This window comes from Symphalangus syndactylus, chromosome 8 (genome assembly GCF_028878055.3).
Source record: "Symphalangus syndactylus isolate Jambi chromosome 8, NHGRI_mSymSyn1-v2.1_pri, whole genome shotgun sequence".
NCBI lineage: Eukaryota > Metazoa > Chordata > Mammalia > Primates > Hylobatidae > Symphalangus > Symphalangus syndactylus.
Window position 1 is genome coordinate 55496085 of NC_072430.2, and position 22348 is coordinate 55518432.

The 22348-nt window shown below is 36.7% G+C and overlaps 1 protein-coding gene across 5 annotated transcripts in view; it reads right to left on the reverse strand.

Annotated features, from left to right (window-relative positions):
* Positions 1 to 22348, reverse strand: part of HIF1A (hypoxia inducible factor 1 subunit alpha) — a 53357-nt gene that overhangs the window by 21914 nt on the left and 9095 nt on the right. For 3 of the 5 annotated variants that reach the window (XM_055289160.2, XM_055289162.2, XM_055289159.2), the window contains exons 2-4: positions 5861 to 6054; positions 4769 to 4914; positions 4600 to 4684 (exon numbers count right to left, since the gene is read on the reverse strand). In XM_055289160.2, coding sequence (XP_055145135.1) covers positions 4600 to 4684; positions 4769 to 4914; positions 5861 to 6054 — 425 coding nt within the window. The remainder of the gene's footprint in view (positions 1 to 4599; positions 4685 to 4768; positions 4915 to 5860; positions 6055 to 22348) is intronic. The other 2 variants (XM_055289161.2, XM_055289163.2) reach the window with 1 other exon arrangement.

Sequence of the window (22348 nt, forward strand, 5' to 3'; positions counted from 1 at the left end):
TGGTATGAGTTTGCTCTTTAACTGTGCTATCGGTACACAAGAATCCCTAAAGAAAGAACTTCAGCAAACTCTTCCTATCCTTTCCTGAAGGCACTAGCTCAATTTCTAATAAGCACTCTATGTCTTTATAGAACCTTTAAAATAGCAACTTTCTTGTTAATAACAAATAACATTTTTACATATCTTATTTTTTTCCCCTTAATTTATCTAGTAAAGCAGGCAGAAAATTATTTCTACTTTGTTACTATGAGAAAACAACAACAACAGATCAAATGACTTATCAAAAGTTACAGAAATAGGCAGCGCACGGTGGCTCATGCCTGTAATCCCAGCACTTTGGGAGGCTGAGGCAAGAGGATCACTTGAGGTCAGGAGTTCGAGACCAGCCTGGCCAACATGGTGAAACCCTGTCTCTACTAAAAATACAAAAATTAGCTGGGTGTGGTAGTGGGTACCTGTAATCCCAGCTACTTAGGAGACTGAGGCAGGGAAATCACTTGAACCCAGGAGGCAGAGGTTGCAATGAGCTGAGACTGTGCCACTGTACTTTAACCTGGGCGATAGAGCATGAATCCATCTCAAAAGAAAAAAAAAATAGCTACGGAAATAAAGTCAGAATTAAGTAAAGTCTATTCACTCCTATTTCAAACCTTCTATAACTAAAAATGAGATTATCTTTAGGTGACTAAGGAAATAGCATCTTGCTGGGCGCAGTGGCTCATGCCTCATGCCTGTAATCCTAGCACTTTGGGAGGCTGAGGCAGGAAGATCACTTGAGGCCAGAAGTTTGAGACCATGCTGGCTATCATGGCAAAACCCCATCTCTACTAAAAATATAAATATTAGCTAGGTGTGGTGGCACACGCCTATAATCCCAGCTACTTGGGAGGTTGGGGCATGAGAATCGCTTGAACCCGGGAGGCAAGAGGTTGCAGTGAACTGAGATTGTGCCACTGCACTCCAGCCTGGGTGACAAAGTGAGACACTGTCTCAAAAAAAAAAATAAATAAATAAAATAAGGAAATAGCCTCTTGATTTCTTATCTTCATTGGTCAGTGTGCTTCAAAACACATATAAAAATATTTACTATTCAGAACCTGGACTAGATATTGCAGGCAATACAAAGATGAGTAAGACACGCCACCTTTCCTGAAGTTAAAAATGTAGTAGATATAGTAAGGTCAACAAAAACACAATGTAGAGTTGGTACTTGAGACTTATAAAAATGCTTTAAAGAAGGATAGGGAGAGCTTAGAAGATAACTTCTAGTCAAGGGAAATCAAGAAGTCCTGCTTAGAAAAAGAGACATTAGAATGTCAGTAAGTAGAGATGGGTTAGAAGGGTATTCCAGGGAGAAGGAAGAGAATGAAAAGCACAGAGGTAGGAAAAATAGGACATGTTTGAAAAACAGCATATAGTAATTTGTCCACAACATAAAGTACATGTAGAAGAGTAGTAAGGCAAAGCTAGAAGGGAAAGTTAGGGCTGTACTACGGAGGGCTGTGGATATCCACATGGAGTCCTGCCTAAATATTCAACAAGGGGCTTTAAAAAAGCACAATCAGTAACTTAAGAAAAATTAACTTAGAAGCAATATGTTAGAATTAGGTGACTGTAATGAGAGGGCTGAGCCAGTAGCAGTAGTATGAGTGAAAAGAATGGTGGCAAAAGACAAATAAGAGGTAGAATCTTAATAGACTTGAAAACTGATGGAAATAAGACAGGAGAGAAATCAAGTCTGGAAACTATAATGCTAGTATATTGAAAGAACACTGTCAAGTAGAAAAGAAGTGAGAGTAAGTTTAAATGTAGGCATGGTTAGCTAAAAATGCTGGACTCTTGAGGAACAAGATGAATTCTAGCCTATACTCTATGAATAATGGAACTAGGAAAGATGGGCAGTCCTGGTGCTGATGCATGCCATTTGGGTTTACTTAGATAAGAAGTGAATTTGCCCTCCCTGGAAGGATTCAAGAGTATATTTTTAAAAGATGCCATGAGAGCAAAGGGGGGAGGAAGGGAGGGAGTGCGGGAAGGAGGGAGAGAGAGAGAGAGAGAGAGAATGTGTGTGTGTTGTGTGTGTGTGTGTGTAGGTGGTGATGGTTGTGGTAGTGGCAGTAAAGATCCACATGCAAAATCCTTTGGGTATGCTCAGTCCTTCATAATCTAAGCTTGAATTATACTGACCTTTGAAAGGAACCCAAGGCCTTTGAATGGGGACCTGCAGATTAATTTAAAAATCAAGGTAACTGAAAAGTACTAGTGTTTTCCTAATGAGGAAAAAAAAAAAACAAAAAACAACAAACCATTAAAAAAACCTAGATTTTAAACTCTCTAAAATAAATCATATTTTTTATAATTTATAAATTCTAAAGCATTTTTCTAGAATTTATATGGAAACTAGGACTATTTGTATAAACACACCACTGGCTCTCAGTGTATCACTAAAATGTGATGCTTTGTAACAGTCCCTGATTTCCAAAAGAGAAAAATCTGCATTTTAGTTTCCCAATGGAACATCAATAATTCATTAACCACATTAGGAATGATTTCAAAATGTTTGTGTGCTTTAAAAAAGAACATTTGGTTCGAAACATACATTTAAACTATATTAAGACTGTCTGATTTAGAATAATGCATTAACATCATTACCAAATCAGAACAAGACTTCCTAATATCCATCCATTTATAGTCCAGCCCCAGGAAAGCACTGAGCAGTCAATATAAACCTCAACTCTGCACATTAGAACTCATATATTAAACTCATTGACAACCCACTTAGGTCCTTGCTCACAGCGTATTTACTCCTCCTTTATACAGAATTCTAAAAAGTATGCATTTGTTTTCCAAATTAACAGTAAAAACACAATATGAAATTTAAAAACAGGAGTCAGGTCCTGCTGACAGCATGAAAAAAGACAGAATGTGAGAATTCAAGAATATGAAAAGTGCTCCAAAGGACTAATGAGCATGGACTCTGAAGCCAGTCTACTCAAGTTCACCCCAAGCCCTGCGATTTACTAACCAAATAATGTTGGGAAAGTTACTTAGTAACTCTGTGCCTCAGTTTCCTAATAAAATAGAAATTGTCTAACAGTTAACTTCACAGGGTTGTTGTGAGGAATAAAGGAGTTAAAAGCATATAAAATAGGAAGAACAGTGTCCTGGCACAGAGCATTCTCTCAATGGAGGTTAGCTATTATAATAAATGAGATGAAAAACAAAACCTCAAAAATTATACAAAAAGTAAATTTTAGGTAGTATAATATAGAAGCAAACAAACGTATGCACTTCAATTGGAGAGCAACAAAGAACAGCAGAACATAAGAAATTTTCCTTGTGGTAACTTTCCATCATGAAGAAAAGTTCAACTATGATCAGTATACACTGCTTAAGAAGGCACAAATGTGGAAAGACTTTCTTGAATTGTTTTTGTAATTCAAGAGGTACTTTCCAAAAATCTTAGAACACATGATTTTTTTTAATAATTATGATCAGTATACACTGTTTAACAAGACACAAATGTAGAAAGACTTTAATTTTTTAATTCGAGAGGTACTTTCCAAAAATCTCAGAACACTTGATTTTTAACAATTCATTCCTAAGAATTAGAGGTCTGTCTGTTTTTGTTAATATGTGGGCATCCACAATGTAATACTTTATAATCTAACTACACGGTCTCGAATTATTGAGAACATCTGAAAAAGTCAAATAAGCAGTTGCTTGTCTTAAAATTCTGGTGAACTTTTTTTATTGGGCCTTAGACTCAAACTGGCACCTCAGCTTCAATGGCTGCCTAAAGTCCTATTATCTGCCATTTGTATTATAATTTCTCCTTGCCTTAATGGTGTATTTTAATTTTTAACTCCACCAGGTGTGGTGGCTCATGCCTATAATCCTAGCACTTTGGGAGGCTGAGCCGGGAGGATCACTTGAGTCCAGGAGTTCAAGATCAGCCTGGGCAATACAGCAAGAACCCCCATCTCAATTTAAAAAGAAAAGAAAAAAAAGATAGCCTGGGCGTGGTGGCTCATGCCTGCAATCCCAACACTTTGGGTGGCCGAGGTAAGAGGATGGCTTAAGCCCAGTATTTCAAGACCAGCCTGAGCAGCATAGTGAGACTTTGTCTCTACAAGTAATTTTAAAAAAATTAGCTGGGCATGGTAGCATGTGTCTGTGGTCCCAGCTAACTTGGGAGACTGAAGTGGGAGGATCGCTTGAGTCCCAGCGGTCAAGGCTGCAGTGAGCTGATTGTGCCACTGCACTCCAGCATGGGCAACAGAGCGAGACCCCATCCTAAAAAAAAAAAAAAAAAAAAAAAAAAAGGTTATTTATAACTCTCTTGGTCATGATTTTAATTTACTTTTCCATTTTATTTCTCACACACGCACAATTATTTATGCAATTAGGTGGGCTTTCAAAATGAAATTCCTAAAAACTAGAATAATAGTTTTAATGAAGAACAGACTTAACATTTTATTAAACATGAAATAACATTTTGCCTTGGGTAAGTACAATAGCAAAGTTTAACAATTAGCAATAGTATCTGATTATGTAAAACCACCTGTCACATTAAATCAAACAACAGACTTTTCTTACCATTTCTGTGTGTAAGCATTTCTCTCATTTCCTCATGGTCACATGGATGAGTAAAATCAAACACACTGTGTCCAGTTAGTTCAAACTGTAAACACATTTTTAAAAATTAGGGCTATAACATAAAATCGTAAAAACATATAGAAGGGCTCTTAATATGTGTGCATTTTACCTGAGTTAATCCCATGTATTTGTTCACATTATCAGAAATGTAAATCATGTCACCATCATCTGTGAGAACCATAACAAAACCATCCAAGGCTTTCAAATAAAAGCAATTCATCTGTGCTTTCATTTCATCTTCAATATCCAAATCACCTAAAAAGGGCACAAGAAGAGGAAAATAATTAGTTAAAAAGTTGTATTTAAATGATACAATATTTAGATGTTTTTATAAAGTTTTCTCGCAGATAACTTTATTTAATATATACAGCCATTTTAACACAGAAAAGTGAAGGCCAGAAGCTAGAAAGACTATAATTAGATGTGCCAGCTGCTTTTCATGATTATTTAAAGTAATGCAGCAAAGCAAACCATAGAAGAAGAAAGAAGAGTCATGTTATTTATTTATTTATTTATTTTATTATTTTTGAGACGGAGTCTCACTCTGTTGCCCAGGCTGGAGTGCAGTGGCACGATCTCAGCTTACTGCAAGCTCTGCCCTCCGAGTTCAAGCGATTCTCCTGCCTCAGCCTCCCTAGTAGCTGAGATTATAGGCACCTGCCAGCGTGCCCATCTAATTTTTTGTATTTTTGGTATATACGGGGTTTCACTATCTTGGCCAGGCTGGTCTTGAACTCCTGACCTCATGATCCACCTGCCTCGGCCTCCTAAAGTTCTGGGATTACAGGCATGAGCCACTGCGCCTGGCCTGAGTCATGTTTTTTAAAGGAAGAAAGGTAGATGGAACTGGAGAAAAAGGGGGGGAAAAAAAAGCCAGTATCTTATTCCTGACTAAAGCTTTAAAAGCAGGTAATAAAAAGGATGAGGATGTTATATTAGAAAAGCATTGACGGTATGTTTAGGAGAATAAAGCAAAACAAATTACAATACATAAAGAATTATTATTTCAAAGAATAACTGATGAGAAAAAAATGAAGCTTGATAAAAATACAGAATTACAGAAAAAATTTTAAACATGTACATATCACAATATAAAGAGGTATACAAAATCAAAACATTGCGACCACCTTCTAAAAATAATTTCTATTTACTTCTAACTTCTAATTTTCAGGCCTATTTATACCCTTGTAAAATAACTCACCAGCATCCAGAAGTTTCCTCACACGCAAATAGCTGATGGTAAGCCTCATAACAGAGGCCTTATCAAGATGCGAACTCACATTATGTGGAAGTGGCAACTGATGAGCAAGCTCATAAAAGACTTCAGATTCTTTACTTCGCCGAGATCTGGCTGCATCTCGAGACTTTTCTTTTCGACGTTCAGAACTTATCCTACTTAACAACAACAACAACAAAAACACGAGATGGAAAGTGTATACAAGTTAGTTTGCCTTAACTTGAATAAAACTTTACATTTCTGCTTATCATAGAAGGATTAGAAGATGCCATGCAATTAAGTTACATGGAGATTTGTCTACTAGATTAATGTACTTTTATAAAGGACAACTATACAAATTTTGGATTACTGCACACATAAGGAACTCTCACAAAAAGGCCAAAACCAAGCTTTAAACCTGTCGGAAGCAGGTGTTTCCTCCCCAGCATGTGTAATTGGAGAGAATATTTTTATTTTAGGCAAAAACTTAAAGTAGCCTGTACATCTAAGGCTGTACTTCATAGAATTCAAAAGTAGTCTCAACACAGAGAAACCATGATTAAGGCTAGAGAAACTACCTAAAGTTGTACATAATAACTTGAAAACAGGAGTTGTTAGCAGGTAGAACGGTAATAGCTACAAACTGATTTCTACTCAAGTTTCTTTAGACTTCAGTACTTTCTCACCCTTTTACCACATGAACAACACTGACGATAAGCTATAGGAACTGATATTAGCAGCTATAAGCCAGTGCAGGTTGCCTCCTCCCTTAGCAGCCCCTTATCTATTACTGGCACAACAGGTGCCAAATAAATGCAGGAATATGGAAGAAGAAAAGCTGTGGCACACACAATATCCAGAATTTAAAGGGAGAGGTTAGCAAAGATAAAGGTGTCAATACAATGACATACCTTCGGGGAACTCTTCCAAGAAGGAAGTCAGAAAGATTTTCATTGTCACACCAAGCGAAGCTGTCTTCCTTTGCTTAACTGCCTAGTGACATCTAATAGCTTGTTGAATAGCAACAGTTTATTAATGGTTACCATGTGCCAACATTACCCTGTACTAGGTGCCTAGTTCTCTCACAACAACCTGTAAATAGGTTAAATATTATCCCTATTTTACAAATGAGGGAACTGGCGTTCAATAGGTTAAAAGTAGCCATTATGTAGCAAATAGGATTTGAATCCAGGTGTTTTTTTACTCTAAAGTCTTTGCTCTTCCACAGTATTTCTCTTCTTAATGGGGAATGCTGCTTCTACTTTAAACACTCACATGATCTCCTATGCCCCTCAACTCACTCCTGTTAAATAGGTTCTTCACCAAATGTTAAAAACAGCTATTATGATTTAGTGAGCATTGGGCAGTATGCTAAATAAGGACTTTTAGCCAGCATTATTTTACTTAATCCTCCTTACATCCTGTGAATGAAGTACCGAATTGTCTCCACCTCAAATCTCTCCTCTTTCCAAATGATCTGCAAAGTTGAAAGGTACAACTATAGAAGCAACATTCTGGAGTAACAAGCACAGTTCTCAGCAAATGCTCTTGTTAAAATATAACATGTTGTATTGTGACAATAGTGATACTAGTTTTAGCACTTACTCAAGTTTGTGTGCTTATAGGACTTTTATACTTTAATAAGGAATGTAAGCATGTTATTGAACTTTGATACAAAAATTTCAACTCAAGCATCTAGATCAATTTAACTTGAGTACCTTGAAATTTAAGGTGAGCTATTAAAAACTATTATCTTCACCTGGTTAGATGGATGGTGGAGGAAAAAAGGAAGAAACTATTATCACTTAAAACTAGTTATATGAATCTATATGAACTATAGTTATATTAACTAGGATTTTCTCAAAGCTGTACAATAAAAAAAATTAGTCACTGAGGCTACATGAAAATGCAAATGCCAGCAGTCTGTAATTTTATTTTTTATTTCACTGCATTGTTCTCTGTAAATGTTTTCAATTTAAACTTAAAAATAAAATGTATGACTTGATCTGTATAAGCAGAAGAGTAAAATAAAAAAAAAGTATGATGATAATAACTCCAGCATACACTGGAGTTCCATACACCATTCCCAGGATGGGGGTTAACTAGCAGCTCCCTATTGGCCCTAACAGAAAATCCCTCACTTCCTCCCCAACCTCCTTAAGTTGTAGGTGAGAGGCAGTGATAGCTGTGGGAAATAGATTACTGTCTGGTTCAAATAAAGCCTCCAAAATAGAGTGATGGTCAATTATCTCGTTAAACCTGAATATTAGTTCAAATGTCACAATCAGTCCAGGTGTTCTTTGTTACCTAGGCTGGTCTTGAACTCCTAAGCTCAAGCAATTCTCCTGCCTCAGCCTCATAAAAGGCTCAAATTACAGGCTTGAGCCATTGTGCCTGGCCAAAGTGTTCAAAATTTTATAAGCAACTTACTATATTTTTTCTGAACCCTCAACTGATGTAAACTACCAATAAATGACTACCCAAATGAAACACTTGGTGAAAAAATTGAAAACCTTATAATACGTGCTATATATGCTTTTTTTTTTTTGTAAATGGAGTTCTGCTCTTGTCACCCAGGCTGGAGTGCAATGGCAAGATCTCGGTTCACTGCAACCTCCACTTCCCAGGTTCAAGCAATTCTCCTGCCTCAGCCTCCTGAGTAGCTGGGATTACAGGCATGTGGTACCATGCCAGGCTAATTTTTGTATTTTTAGTACAGACAGGTTTCACCATGTTGGCCAGGCTTGTCTCGAACTCCAGACCTCAAGTGATCCACCTGCCTCGGCCTCCCAAAGTGCTGGGATTACAGGCTCGAGTATATGCTTTTAAAGGGTATCCAATCAAGCTAACTACGGTGAGGGAATGTCTCCAGTTCCTCTGAAATACACGTATTGACCAGAACTTCAAAGATAGCAATGACTATCCAAGGAGTGGCAATAAGCGTCTAAGACAAATCCATTAGAAATGTGAGGTTAGATAAAGCATCTAAAGGCCAGTATATTTAAAAGCTAGTGTAGACTGAAAATAAGACTGAATTTTGGAAGAAAACCAGCCTTCAAGAAAACAACTAATATAGAGTTGACAAACCTGTATTAGATGAAGAAGATGATAAAAATGATTATGTCCTTTATCACACAATGAGTCTAGACATAAACCAATCAAGAGATCTATAATAAAGATTTAATGGAGAAATTTTTATGATATTCTTCATATGTGACTACTGGAGGTCTTATAACATTTCTAAGTAAGCTTAAAGCTTAAAGCTAAAGCTTCGGAAGTTCTTATGAGTTTCAGCATCTTAACTGCTCGGCTTCTTGTCTAGTCACAGGAAAGCTAATTTTATCAGTTTTAGACCACAGAATTACAGTACTGACCAAGAATTATTTATGTTAGACCAGGGGGTCTAGGTCCCACAGAGGTGAATCCTGTACTATTTGTTTTACTGCTTACATTGCACAACAGAAGATGTGTAGATCAGAAAGAAGTAAGTACATTTTCCGCATGCAAATAAGGTCACTATATTTCTCTAAATTTTATAAATTGCATCTATTTTGTTTTTAAGTACAGGTCAAGTGAAGTTCTGCTGCTGCTATGTTCTGCTACTGCATAAGGTACTATATTTCAGTTAAGAGTAGAGTCAAAATACTTTATTTACCCATTTCTATGACTGTTCTAGAACTAAAGTTGGAGTATACTACTGGCAAAATAGCTCAATCTTTGTGGTATTGTAATTTTTACATGCTTACTATTTTATTATTTAACATACAGTATTAGACACAAAAGTAACAATTGTATCTTGAAATTATTTTGTATAGGAAATATATTTAGAAAAATAATTTTGAGCCCGTCTTATTAAGCTTCTTGTGTACAAAGTTCATGAATAAGCAAGAGTTGTTTTATACAGAATGTCTATTATTCTTCAGATTAAGAACATAACATATTTGGTGCTTTGTAGTAGGTCAGTAAAAATTAAAAAAAAATAAAAGAACACAAAATAATTGTAGGCATTTAAAGTCATCTTTTCGTATTGCACAAAAAGCCTGTTAGCATTCCTAATTGTAAAAATATGTGACTTCAAGAACTGAAGTTAAACCATAACTTTTTAAAATGTTAAATTATCAGATTTATTTCTAATAAAGTTAATGTACCTCAATTATATTATTTGGGAAAATAACTCTTTCTGGCCTTGAAGGTACAAGTTGGTTTTTGTTGTTTTTGCACTTGTGTCAGTATTTCTACAGGACTGACATTCTGAAGTGAAATTTCATGATATAAAAAATGTGCTACTGAAATTTTTTAAAATACATAATAGCTTTCCAAATGGTTCTGTGCCCATTTTTGTCTCTGCCAGTTCATGAATGTGTATATCAATTCCCCCATGCACTCTGCAATATTATATATTATGCATCTTTTTAATCTTATTAATTTCTGCTGAGCTGATAGGTGAGAATTATATCTCATTGTTTTAACTGCCCTGCACTTCTTAAAGTCTCAGGCCCAAAAAAAATGCAAAGAAAAGTTCACATTCACTCTTCAGTTGGCATTTTTGCCTGCAGTTTTATTGTTATTTTATTTTAGAGACAGAGTCTTGCTCTGTCACCCAGGCTGGAGTACAGTGGCATGATCATAAGCTCACTGCAGCCTTGAAATTGTGGGCTCAAGTGATCCTCCCCCTCTCTACCTCAGCCTCCCAAGTAGCTACAGGCACACGCTACCATGCCCAACTAATTCTGTTAAATTTTTTGCAGAGACGGGATCTATGTTGCCTTGACTGGTCCTGAACTCCTTGGCTAAAGCGATCCTTCTGCCTTGGCCTCCCAAAGTGCTAGGATTATAGGTGTGAGCCACCCAACCTGGCCTTTGCCCGTATTTTAAAATCCAAACACCTATGCCTGGTGCTTACTATGTACACAGTGGTATTCTAAACATTTTTCACCTATTATTTAATCTTTATTATTATCACCATGTTACAGATAAGGACCCTGGCTAAATAGCTTACCCAACATTACTCCGATAATAAATGGTAGAACCTGTATTCCACTCAAGCAGTCTGGTGTCCATGCAATTAACACTAGACTATGCTGTCTCTCAAAAACTCATCCTAATTACCAAGGCAAGTATTTGTAAGTCTAGGCTATTATTATAAAGTTCGAAATTTGCCTACTTCACATGCCAAAGACATAAAGAAGGAATTACAGGGGTTGGCTTCAGAATTTAGGACTTGACCTAAGCTATTCAGAGAGACTCAGAACCAGGCTCTTTCTTGGAGTTGCTTATAAATCCAAAATCCTAACTGAAAGGCACCTACAGTGGTGATAGATGCTCTCTGCTCTACTGTCCAGCAGCTCTTCAAAGCAAGGTAATCCCTTCCAGTAATGCCAATCATTATCGCGAAAGCGTCAAAAGACGGTAATTCAGTTTATACTCCCAGTAGACTTTATTTGTACAGAGCAGCTATTTCAATATCTAAGTTCAACATTGTTGGTGTTTTACTTGCTCAACATTTGTCTGGCAGTCACAGAAACTTTATTGTTTTTTGTTGTTGTCGTTGTTTTTTCCTGAGACGGAGTTTCACCCTTGTTGGCCAGACTGGAGTGCAATGGTGCGATCTCGGCTCACTGCAACCTCTGCCTCCTGGGTTCAAGCAATTCTCCTGCCTCAGCCTCCCGAGTAGCTGGAATTACAGGCATGTGCCACCACGCCTGGCTAATTTTTGTATTTTTAGTAGAGATGGGGTTTCTCCATGTTGGCCAGGCTGGTCTGGAACTCCTGACCTCAGGTGATCTGCCCACCTCGGCCTCCCAAATTCTTTGGATTACAGGCGTGAGCCACTGCGCCTGGCCCTTCCTTGTTGTTTGTACTCATTTTTAAAGTTCTAACTTGTATTAGGCCAAATTAATGAAGAAAGGCTGAAGTTTTTTAAATATTAAAAACATTTTAGATCTATACCTAAAGCTAACACACATACTATAATGATGCAGTCTCCTCACATGAGGTGATTTTCTGAAACTAACTGGGTTTTAAGTGGGAAGGGTTTTGTCTTCCAGAATTTTGTATGATGGTGGCATAAACACTAGAAGGTAACTCTCAAGGTCTAATCCTCAAGGTTTTTAATTCCATCATTTCCCACAGGAAAACAAAGGGAAAATCCACTAAGTTCTTGGTTTGTATTTTGCAGCACATTTGAAGGAATTTTAGGAACTGAAATACCACCAAACAAATAAACAAAAAGTATAACACCATCAGTACTTAGTAAAACAATATCTCACATTTCCATAACAGAATTCAGTTACTGTTCTTTTTCCTTAAATGGCTTTGAGCATTGTATTGCTGTTTGCATGAGACTGTTTACTAACCTGAGTGTTTTCACAGACTTGGGAAGCTTAGATTTTTGAACGTTCCAGCAAACATTCAATTTGGTGTCAGCTTGACATTAAGGTAATACTCCTTACACACAGCTCTACTCCGTATTTCACAATGTGCTCAGTTAATCTACTTTGATTCTATTTTTATAAATCTAAATAATCTCCCTATTGTTTTGGAAAAAACTCTCCAACAGCTTTTTTCCCCCCTCTGCCCCCATACCAGCAATCAACAACACAGAAGACAACTTCTGTAACCATATCGGGGCGGGGGGGGGTTCCTCTCCACCACCGGGTGAGCAATCAGTTCTGCAGTGGACACCAACTGCGTGTCCTTCAATTCAATTCTAACACTATCTACCTGGAGACAGTGTCAGGTTGAGGGCTCAGTCCCCAAGACTGCCCTCTCAACACCAGTTGCAAGTCCGGGCCTCAGGAACTTCTGACTGACAGGCTTCAAAAGTTGGGATTCTCACAAACTCATCTTTGCTGGAGCAGCTCACATAACTCAGGGAAACATGTTTACCAGTTTATTATAGAGGATATTACTAAGGATACAGATGAAGAGATGTGTAGGGCAAGGTATGGGAGAAAGGATGCATCTATCAAGTGCCATGCACTGTGCCAGGTACTAGAAATATAGCGAGAAGTAGAACAGCCTTTGAGCTTAAATGGCCTCTCACTCCTTAGTCTACTGAAATTGTCACCTAATGCTTTATTCCCAAATGCTTGTCTAGCTGCATCGTGAAGGACATTCAACATTTCGAATTCCTAGGGCTCACTGGGAATTTGAATCTGTAAATTCCGATTCAGTAGATCTAAGTCAGGATCCCAAAATCTGAGTGTTTAAAAACTCCCAAGATGCATAACATACGTAAGTTTGGGAACCACTAGCTGATCATTATTGCTACTGTTACTCTGCTTTAATTTCTTTCTGAAACCATCACCACAAAGATCTTTCCGAAGTAAAGAAATTTGGTATTATGGCCTGATTAAAATCCCATTAAATGTACACAAGACAAAGTCTAATTATTTAAAAGGAAGCCCTCCCTTACCTAGTTCCCTGTCCACCTCTTTATCCTCATCATTTTCCACATTCTTCAGCCACACTGCAGTTACTCAAAAGCACCATAGTATTTCCTTTCTGGCTTGCTTACTCTACTCCTTCTGCCTGGGGTACCATTCCCAATATGTGGTGTGGTAAATTTATGAGAGAAACTTGTAAAGATTTAATTCAAACATCATTTTTTTTTTTTCCCCCCTCTGGCTTCCAAAACTGGTCCTCTCTGGTAGAACTGATCACTCTAGTTATTTGGCTACATTAATCTTCCTTTACAATGCTTAAAGATTCTTGGGGGCAGGAAACTGTCACACATTCATCTTTGTCTTCTCAGTAGTGATGTGCATAAGTTTGACTTTGACATATTTGGCCCAAATCTGCTATGACTTTGATTTCTGGCACAGGAAAAGCTAACTGCCCTTTCAACATTCTTTTTGGAAATCCCTGATGTGTGCTTTATTAGTGCTCCTAATCATAATTAACCAGCATATCAATGTTAGTACTATTAAATAAACATACGATTTGAATTTACTACAATTATCTGGATATGCATTTTCAAGTATAAGCAAGCATACTAGATATAAGTTACAGTGAAAATCTTATATTCTTTTGTCTCCCTGTTTCTTTGCACCCCTGTAATCTTTTTCTGTAACAGCAACTAGAATAATCCTTTTAACAAGAAATCAAGTCATATCACTCCTCTCTGCTTAAAATGGTTTTTGCCTCATTTAGAGTAAAAGCCAAAGCCCTTCCAATAGTCCATATGGGCCTCCACAATAGCCTCATTACCTCTTTGATCTCATCTTCTACCACTTTGCCCCCTTTGCTCATTCTGTTCTAACCATACTAGCCTGCTTACTGTTCTTAAAACACTTCAAACACACTGCCTCCTAGGGCCTTTGCACTAGTCGTTTCCCTTGCTTGGACTACTGCTACCCTAAATACCTACGAGGCCTGCTTCTCCATCTTTTTCAAGTCTTTGTCCCAGTCTCACCCTCACTGAGATTCCCTGATCACTGCCTCCATCTTGGTCCTCTTGCCCTGCTCTATTTTTATGAAAGCCTAAGTACATATCTTACTTGATTATTTTATTTTCTATCCCACCAATCCACACCTACACTGGAAAGTAAGTTCCATAGAGGCGGAGACTTTTGTCTATTTTGTTCAAGGAACATCCCAAGCACCTAGAACAATTTCCGACACATAAGAAGTATTCAATTATGTGCTGGCTGAATGTATGAATTAGTAAGTTGAGATTCAATCACTAGTTGAAATATAAATATATATTTTTTGCAAGAATAAATGCTACAGTAACTTGATTATGACAGCTAATTCTGTGTACAAAAACAACCATTTATTAATCTAGCGAAGTTCCTGGCACAGAAAAGCAGCTTAGTAAATGTTAACAAATGAATTGTGGAATAAATGTGAACATAGGCAAACATAGGCATTAGCCACAAGGTAAACATCAGAGCCAGCAGTGTCATCTTCCTGAAGTAGAAAAAAACAGCTATCAATTAAAACAATCACCCACCAGTATAACAATGAAGAATATCACCATAAACCAAGGCAAATAAGTGATCTTGCCAGGAAAGAGACTTAGAGGTGTAAAGAGAGAGCTGAGAAACTAGAAAGCCCATTTGCTGAAAAGAGGTTCAGTGTTTAAGATTAGTTCCCTTATCGCTTTCATCTACACTCATGTCTTTTACTGTTTTGTCCTAAGCTAATGTGGTCAGGAAAATGTATGAGTTACAGTTAATGTTCTTAACCAATTAAATTATTAGCCGGGTGTAATGATGCACTCCTGTAGTTCCAGCTACTCAGGAGGCTGAGGCAGGAGGATTATTTGAGCCCAGGAGTTCAAGGCTGCAGTGAGCTGTGATAGTGCCACTGCACTCCAGACAGAGCAAGACACTGTCTCAAAAAAAAAAAAAAAAAAAAAAAAGGAATACTTAAACATCTTTATCATCTTTATGTTTTCCGAACCCAGGCAGAAATAGGAGTTTACTAACTTTGGTTTCCACAGTCTGTTTCAAGAAAGTGCTGTCATGAAGTTTTCATTAAGTTGATACCTAATCCTATTGCTTTTTTTTTTTTTTTTTTTTGAGACAGAGTCTCGCACTGTCACCCAAGGCTGAAGTGCAGTGGCGCAATCTCCGCTCACTGCAACCTCTGCCTCCCAGGTTCAAGCGATTTTCCTGAGTAGCTGGGATTACAGGCGCCTGCCACCACACTGTGCTAAATTTTTGTATTTTTACTAGAGATGGGGTTTCACTATGTTGGCCAGCTGGTCTTGAACTCCTGACCTCATGATCCGCCTGCCTCCGCCTCCCAAAGTGCTAGGATTACAGGCGTGAGCCACTGCGCCTGGCCAGCTTTGTTTAAGGAGGGTTACTTTTAGACAAGTATTTTATATGTATTATTGGAAGTATTATTAATAGGATCTGTTGTTACATTTTCTATCTAGTAATTGTTGCAAAACCAGAATACTTAAAACATCACATGTAACTTTTAAAAACCCTATCTCTACTTAATGGAAAAAATAGCAAAAACTTGACATTTCAAATTAAATATAAATTACATTTTCAAGACAGCTAGCAATCTATTATTTTATCTGGGAAAATGTCTTCTGAATTCTAATCAATAAACTTTAAAAATAAACCTTTAGGATACCCACATGTTAGAGAATGTTATTGATGTATTCAACAAATATTTCTTGATCACCTTCTATGAGTCTAACACTGTTCCCAGAACAGGACATGGTGCAATAAACAAAACAGACCAAGCCCCTACCTTCACGGAGGTTATCTTATGGAACAAATGTATTTTTACATTGCTTGTTGTTATCCAGCAATATTTTACCAGGGTCAATCCCTAACTGACAAAACACGTCACAGAAATTGTCTTTCCATTAAACCAGCTACCATAAAATTTCAGGATAAAAGCAAAGTCTACAAAAATTAATCTTTGCTTATACTAGATGCTACAATATAGTATTATATGAAAAGAGCAGGCTATACAAAAAAATTGAGTATGATTCCACTCCTGTGTGTAATGTATGTGTATAAATATAAACATATGTAGCTATACACACATATAACTCATAGATGCACAGATAAAACCAGAATACAGTGATATACAGTGTTAGCAAAGTTTACAAATATTAACTAGTTTCAAGATGTCAGGATCACAAATTTTTTGTAATTTATTTTAACAAAAATTCACCATGAACTGACACTATCAATGTACCTGTATTTGTCAAAAAACTCTGAAAGAAGTAGTAATCTAACTTGAACTATCATATTTCCTTCCTACTGTATATCCTAAAGAAAAGTATAGACTGAACAGGCAATATAATTCAGTATCTTCAGTTTCTCATGTTAACCTAATTTTCAAATTTTGAAAATTCTGTATAATTAATTTGAAATTCAAAAAAAAAACAGATGAAACGGTTTGTTTCTAAAGAAAAATGTTCAGAATGAATATACTTATTTTATTTTTGAAAGCAACTAAATTTCTTGGTTTAGATCATCATTATCTGAATGGCACGACAACATCTCTTTTAAATATCCATAATTAAAGAAAAGATGGATTTATTCGCCTTCCAATAACCTCACCAAAATGCTTATTTTAAATGTGATTTTCTAATGCAGTAAAATAAACAGGGGGAAAAGAATCACTGTTTTAATTTGGAGGCTTCATTCTGAAAATGAAATCTGTATCACATCTGAAATAGCCATAATGTGTAAATTTTTCATTTACATGTTAATTTATTAAGTAGCTAATACTTTTCCATGTGTTTACATTAACGTGTATTGAAATATTATTTGTAAGAAGAACGTGCTTTTTGTTTTTAGATTATTCCTGACTAGTGATATAAATAAAATCTTTCCTGGTCCAGAATTGGTGTTGAGCCTCTCAACAAATCTTTGAGCCCTGATTATATATAAGGTATTGTGGCGGGTGCAGTGGCTCACACCTGTAATCCCAGCACTTTGGGAGGCTGAGGCGGGTAGATCACCTGAGGTCGGGAGTTCGAGACCAGCCTGACCAACATGGAGAAACCCCGTCTCTACTAAAAATACAATTAGCCAGGCATGGTGCCACATGCCTGTAACCCCAGCTACTCAGGAGGCTGAGGCAGGAGAATCAATTGAACCCAGGAGACGGAGGTTGTGGTGAGCTGAGATTGCACCACTGCACTCCAGCCTAGGCAACAAGAGCGAGACTCCATTTCAAAAAAAAAAAAAAAAAAAAAAGTATTGTGCTAGATAAATAAAACAACAAAAATGTGTATGCAAAGTTTTTACTCAAAGATGAAGGTTCTCAAACGTCAGTTTTCATCACAGTCCCCTGGAGGAATTCTCAAAACACAGAATGCTTGCCAAGTCAATCCTAAGCCAAAAGAACAAACTGGAGGCATCACGCTACCTGACTTCAAACTATACTACAAGGCTACAGTAACCAAAACAGCATGGTACTGGTACCAAAACAGAGATATAGACCAATGGAACAGAACAGAGCCCTCAGAAATAATGCCACATATCTACAACCATCTGATCTTTGACAAACCTGACAAAAACAAGAAATGGGGAAACGATTCCCTATTTAATAAATGGTGCTGGGAAAACTGGCTAGCCAAATGTAGAAAGCTGAAACTGGATCCCTTCCTTACACCTTATACTAAAATTAATTCAAGATGGATTAAAGACTTAAACGTTAGACCTAAAACCATAAAAACCCTAGAAGAAAACCTAGGCAATACCATTCAGGACATAGGCATGGGCAAGGACTTCATGTCTAAACACCAAAAGCAATGGCAACAAAAGCCAAAATTGACAAATGGGATCTAATTAAACTAAAGAGCTTCTGCACAGCAAAAGAAACTACCATAAGAGTGAACAGACAACCTACAGAATGGGAGAAAATTTTTGCAATCTACTCATCTGACAAAGGGCTAATATCCAGAATCTACAATGAACTCCAACAAATTTACAAGAAAAAAACAACCCCATCAAAAAGTGGGCGAAGGACATGAACAGACACTTCTCAAAAGAAGACATTTATGCAGCCAAAAAACACAGGAAAAAGTGCTCATTATCACTGGCCATCAGAGAAATGCAAATCAAAACCACAATGAGATACCATCTCACACCAGTTAGAATGGCGATCATTAAAAAGTCAGGAAACAACAGGTGCTGGAGAGGATGTGGAGAAATAGGAACACTTTTACACTGTTGGTGGGACTGTAAAGTAGTTCAACCATTGTGGAAGTCAGTGTGGTGATTCCTCAGGGATCTAGAACTAGAAATACCATTTGACCCAGCCATCCCATTACTGGGTATATACCCAAAGGATTATAAATCATGCTGCTATGAAGACACATGCACACGTATGTTTATTGCGGCACTATTCACAATAGCAAAGAGTTGGAACCAACCCAAATGTCCAACAATGATGGACTGGATTAAGAAAATGTGGCACATACACACCATGGAATACTATGCAGCCATAAAAAAGGATGAGTTCATGTCCTTTGTAGGGACATGGATGAAGCTGGAAACCATCATTCTCAGCAAACTGTCACAAGGACAAAAAACCAAACACCGCATGTTCTCACTCATAGGTGGGAATTGAACAATGAGAACACATGGACACAGGAAGGGGAACATCACACACCGGGGACTGTTGTGGGGTGGGGGCAGAGGGGTAGGATAGCATTAGGAGATATACCTAATGTAAATGACGAGTTAATGGGTGCAGCACACCAACATGGCACATGTATACATATGTAACTAACCTGCACGTTGTGCACATGTACCCTAAAACTTAAAGTATAATTAAAAAAAAAAAACACAGAATGCTGAGCCTTGCTTCCAGAGTTTCTGATTTACGAAGTCTGAATGGCGCCTGAGAATGTGCATTTCTAACAAGTTAGTAGGTGTTACCAATGATGATAATCTGGGGACCACTCTGAGCCCCTCTGCTCTAAGAAAATACTTACATGTTCTTCAAAAATGCCCAAAGAAGTAAAAGAACAATGCTCAAAACTAGTTTGTTACATACTTTTCTCTTTAAAAAACCTACCCAAATGCTTTACAAATACAGGAAATATATCCACCTCCTAAGACATTAATACTACCACATACTTAGAACTTAGTAATTATAAAATACACTAACTATACTGACTAGACTATTCAATGGTTGACCTGTGGTATATATCCACAATCATCAATAGAACTTTTTTTCCTCCAAATATAGAAGGCCAAATCCCAACCCTGGAAATTCAAATTAAAGGCTTGGCACGTCTGTTTACAAAATAGTATCAACATAATCCTGATGAGCGCTCTTAGCTGTTTAAAGTCTATGTTTCATCTCTGAGTGCTTGTAAAATTTACAGATCCTGGAGTTCCATCCCAAAATTACCAAATCAGAATCTCTGGGGAATGAGTCCCTGGGAATCCATAGAGCAACTAGACACTCAGGTGATTAAACCACAGAAGTTTGAGAAACATTAGCAGGTCTTAAAGCAAAAGCTTAACAGGTAGGCCAGCAAATTTTGAAAAACGAGAAGAATTTATTTTTAGCTATAACTGAATACACATCCTATAACATACCATGTTTGTCAGGCAAAACACTGAATATAGTGGGTTTCACAATAGTATGTAATGTGAGGTACAATTGCTAAGAATAAGAAGCTAGCAGTAAAACTCGATAAGCCAGCAAGAACAAGTGTGTGTTTAGTAAAACTTTGCCTTAAACATGTAAGTGCATGAGTAGAGTTCAAAGATGACCTAATGAAGAATATGGCAACTGAATTTTTTTCCAGTTCTCTGAAACAATTTTTTAAAAGTCAGCTTTTAATACCTTCAGAATCACTGTTCATGGTTAAGAGCTGTGTATCACTGACTTTCCCCAAATTACCTACTCTATCACTCTTCTCTCTTTGCACTGCATCCTTCTCAGCTTGTAAATCCTTTTCTTTCTGTTTCCCTTATTTATATGCTCTTAGATGGTAACAGATCTAAGACTAGAACCTAAGAAGGTCAGTGACCCTAAACTTTGTGTGTATGTAGAAGAATGTGTCCTTGAAATAATTATTTGCTTAAATATAATAGAATATGCATAAATAATAATAAAGTAGTTACATAACAGGAAAAAACACATGTATTGAAATAAGGGTATACAATAGAAAGCATACCCTAAAGACTCCTTCTATTAAATATTTAGCTCTAAACCTTGACCATGATGAAGATTCTGGAAATGACAAAGGAGCAGCTCTCCTAAAGCAAGAGTCTCTGTTTTCCAACTATACTAATCCATCCTATCCAATATTACCAAATAAATTTTCCCAAGTGACCTTCTGATCCTGTTTCTTTGTCTTTAAAAAGGGTTAGGTAACACTATTAGTGTGTGGCAGATCTCAGATTCCACCTGAGAATCTCTACCCTTTTCCCCATTTTAATATGAAGCCCCATTTTTAATATGACCTATGCCTTTCCACAAATCAGATGCTCAATATATAATTTTTAAATTCAAAGATTCAAGAAATTTGGACTATTTTTTAAGAACAGAAGGAAGAAACATGATAGCTACCCTCAGATATTTGAAAAGGATATCACACAAAAGGTGGATTTGGTAATTTATACAACTCCAGAGAGTAATAAATAGGAATTACAACATGGCAGTGCTTTGTTTAATAGAGTTAAAGCAGTGTTGAAGTTACATTCTATGAGAATTTTTAAAATCGTGTTTTCATTTTGGTGGCATTGTAAAAAAAAGAAAAGGCATATTCTACATTATCTAAATGATCTCTCCATAGTTCTGTATACTTGCTTCAAGCCTTCTGTGTTTGAGGCTGCATTTGTTTATAATCAAACTGTTACCAAATGACCATTAAAAGGAACAAGGTTACATTTTTTAATGCAGTATATATACTCAGACTGAGGTCACTGGGTACATCTAAAAAATTCAGAGGATTATTTTGCTCCAAAAGAGATCTGAACATTAATCCTGTGTTAAGAAACACAGGAATAGAAAAGAAAATGAGTAGATTGCCTTGTGAGAATGTTTTGTGTATGTATGTCTATGAAAATTCTAAAAGCAGACTGGCCAATGCTCCTGTGGTGGTTGATATTAAATAACAAAACTTAAACCCAAAAGTCTGTACTTCGCAAGAACCTCAAACTTCAAAGTGCAATGAACTAAAAATTTAGAAATGGAATATGCTATGAATGAATGAATTAACATCAAAAATGGAATGTTCAACTGTGGCCTAAGCCATCAACGATTCAATGCTGTACTCAATAAATTAGCTGCACAAATACCTGTTGAATAAATGAATGCACAATAATCTGTTATAGATCATAGTATAATAGTTAGGTGCCTGAGTCATGGTTAAGGGTTGAAGAAATTTTTTGAACCACTGAAATAAGTCAACTTAAATTATTCAAGAAAATATCCCTTCATCCATTCACAGTGAAGGCTTTGACTACTGGTTTGACACTATAACCATTTAAATATTTTAACTATGTTAGCTACAAAAGCAGGCAATATCCAACTTTCCTCTGCTAACAAGTTAAAAGACATTTAATGAGATTCTGGACACGAAGAACATGGAAATGTAGGCTTTCTTAATTTCCCTCTCCTTTAACATCCCAAATAAATAGCTTTGAGAGCATTTTTCTTCCTTTAGTATTACCACTATGGAAAATTATTTTAGAATAACATGTCTATACATAAACCAGTATTTAGTCTGCAAAGGCCAGATGTTCATGGAAAAAAAACAAAGTAAAGGAAAAGCATCAGTAACTATTCTGCCACTATTATTTACTCACTGGTGGTGAATAGCCTTCGTCAGATTATCACGAAGAAGGCTTGAGCGATTCCAAACAATGTTGAAAACAACTTAACAAATATTATAATATTATGAATATAGGGATAGTTTCTACTTAATTAAGCCCTTACTTTGTGCCAAGAGCTGTTCTGAGTGTTTCGTATGAGTTGATGTATCATTTCATTCTCATAACAATCCTATAAGGCAATTATTCT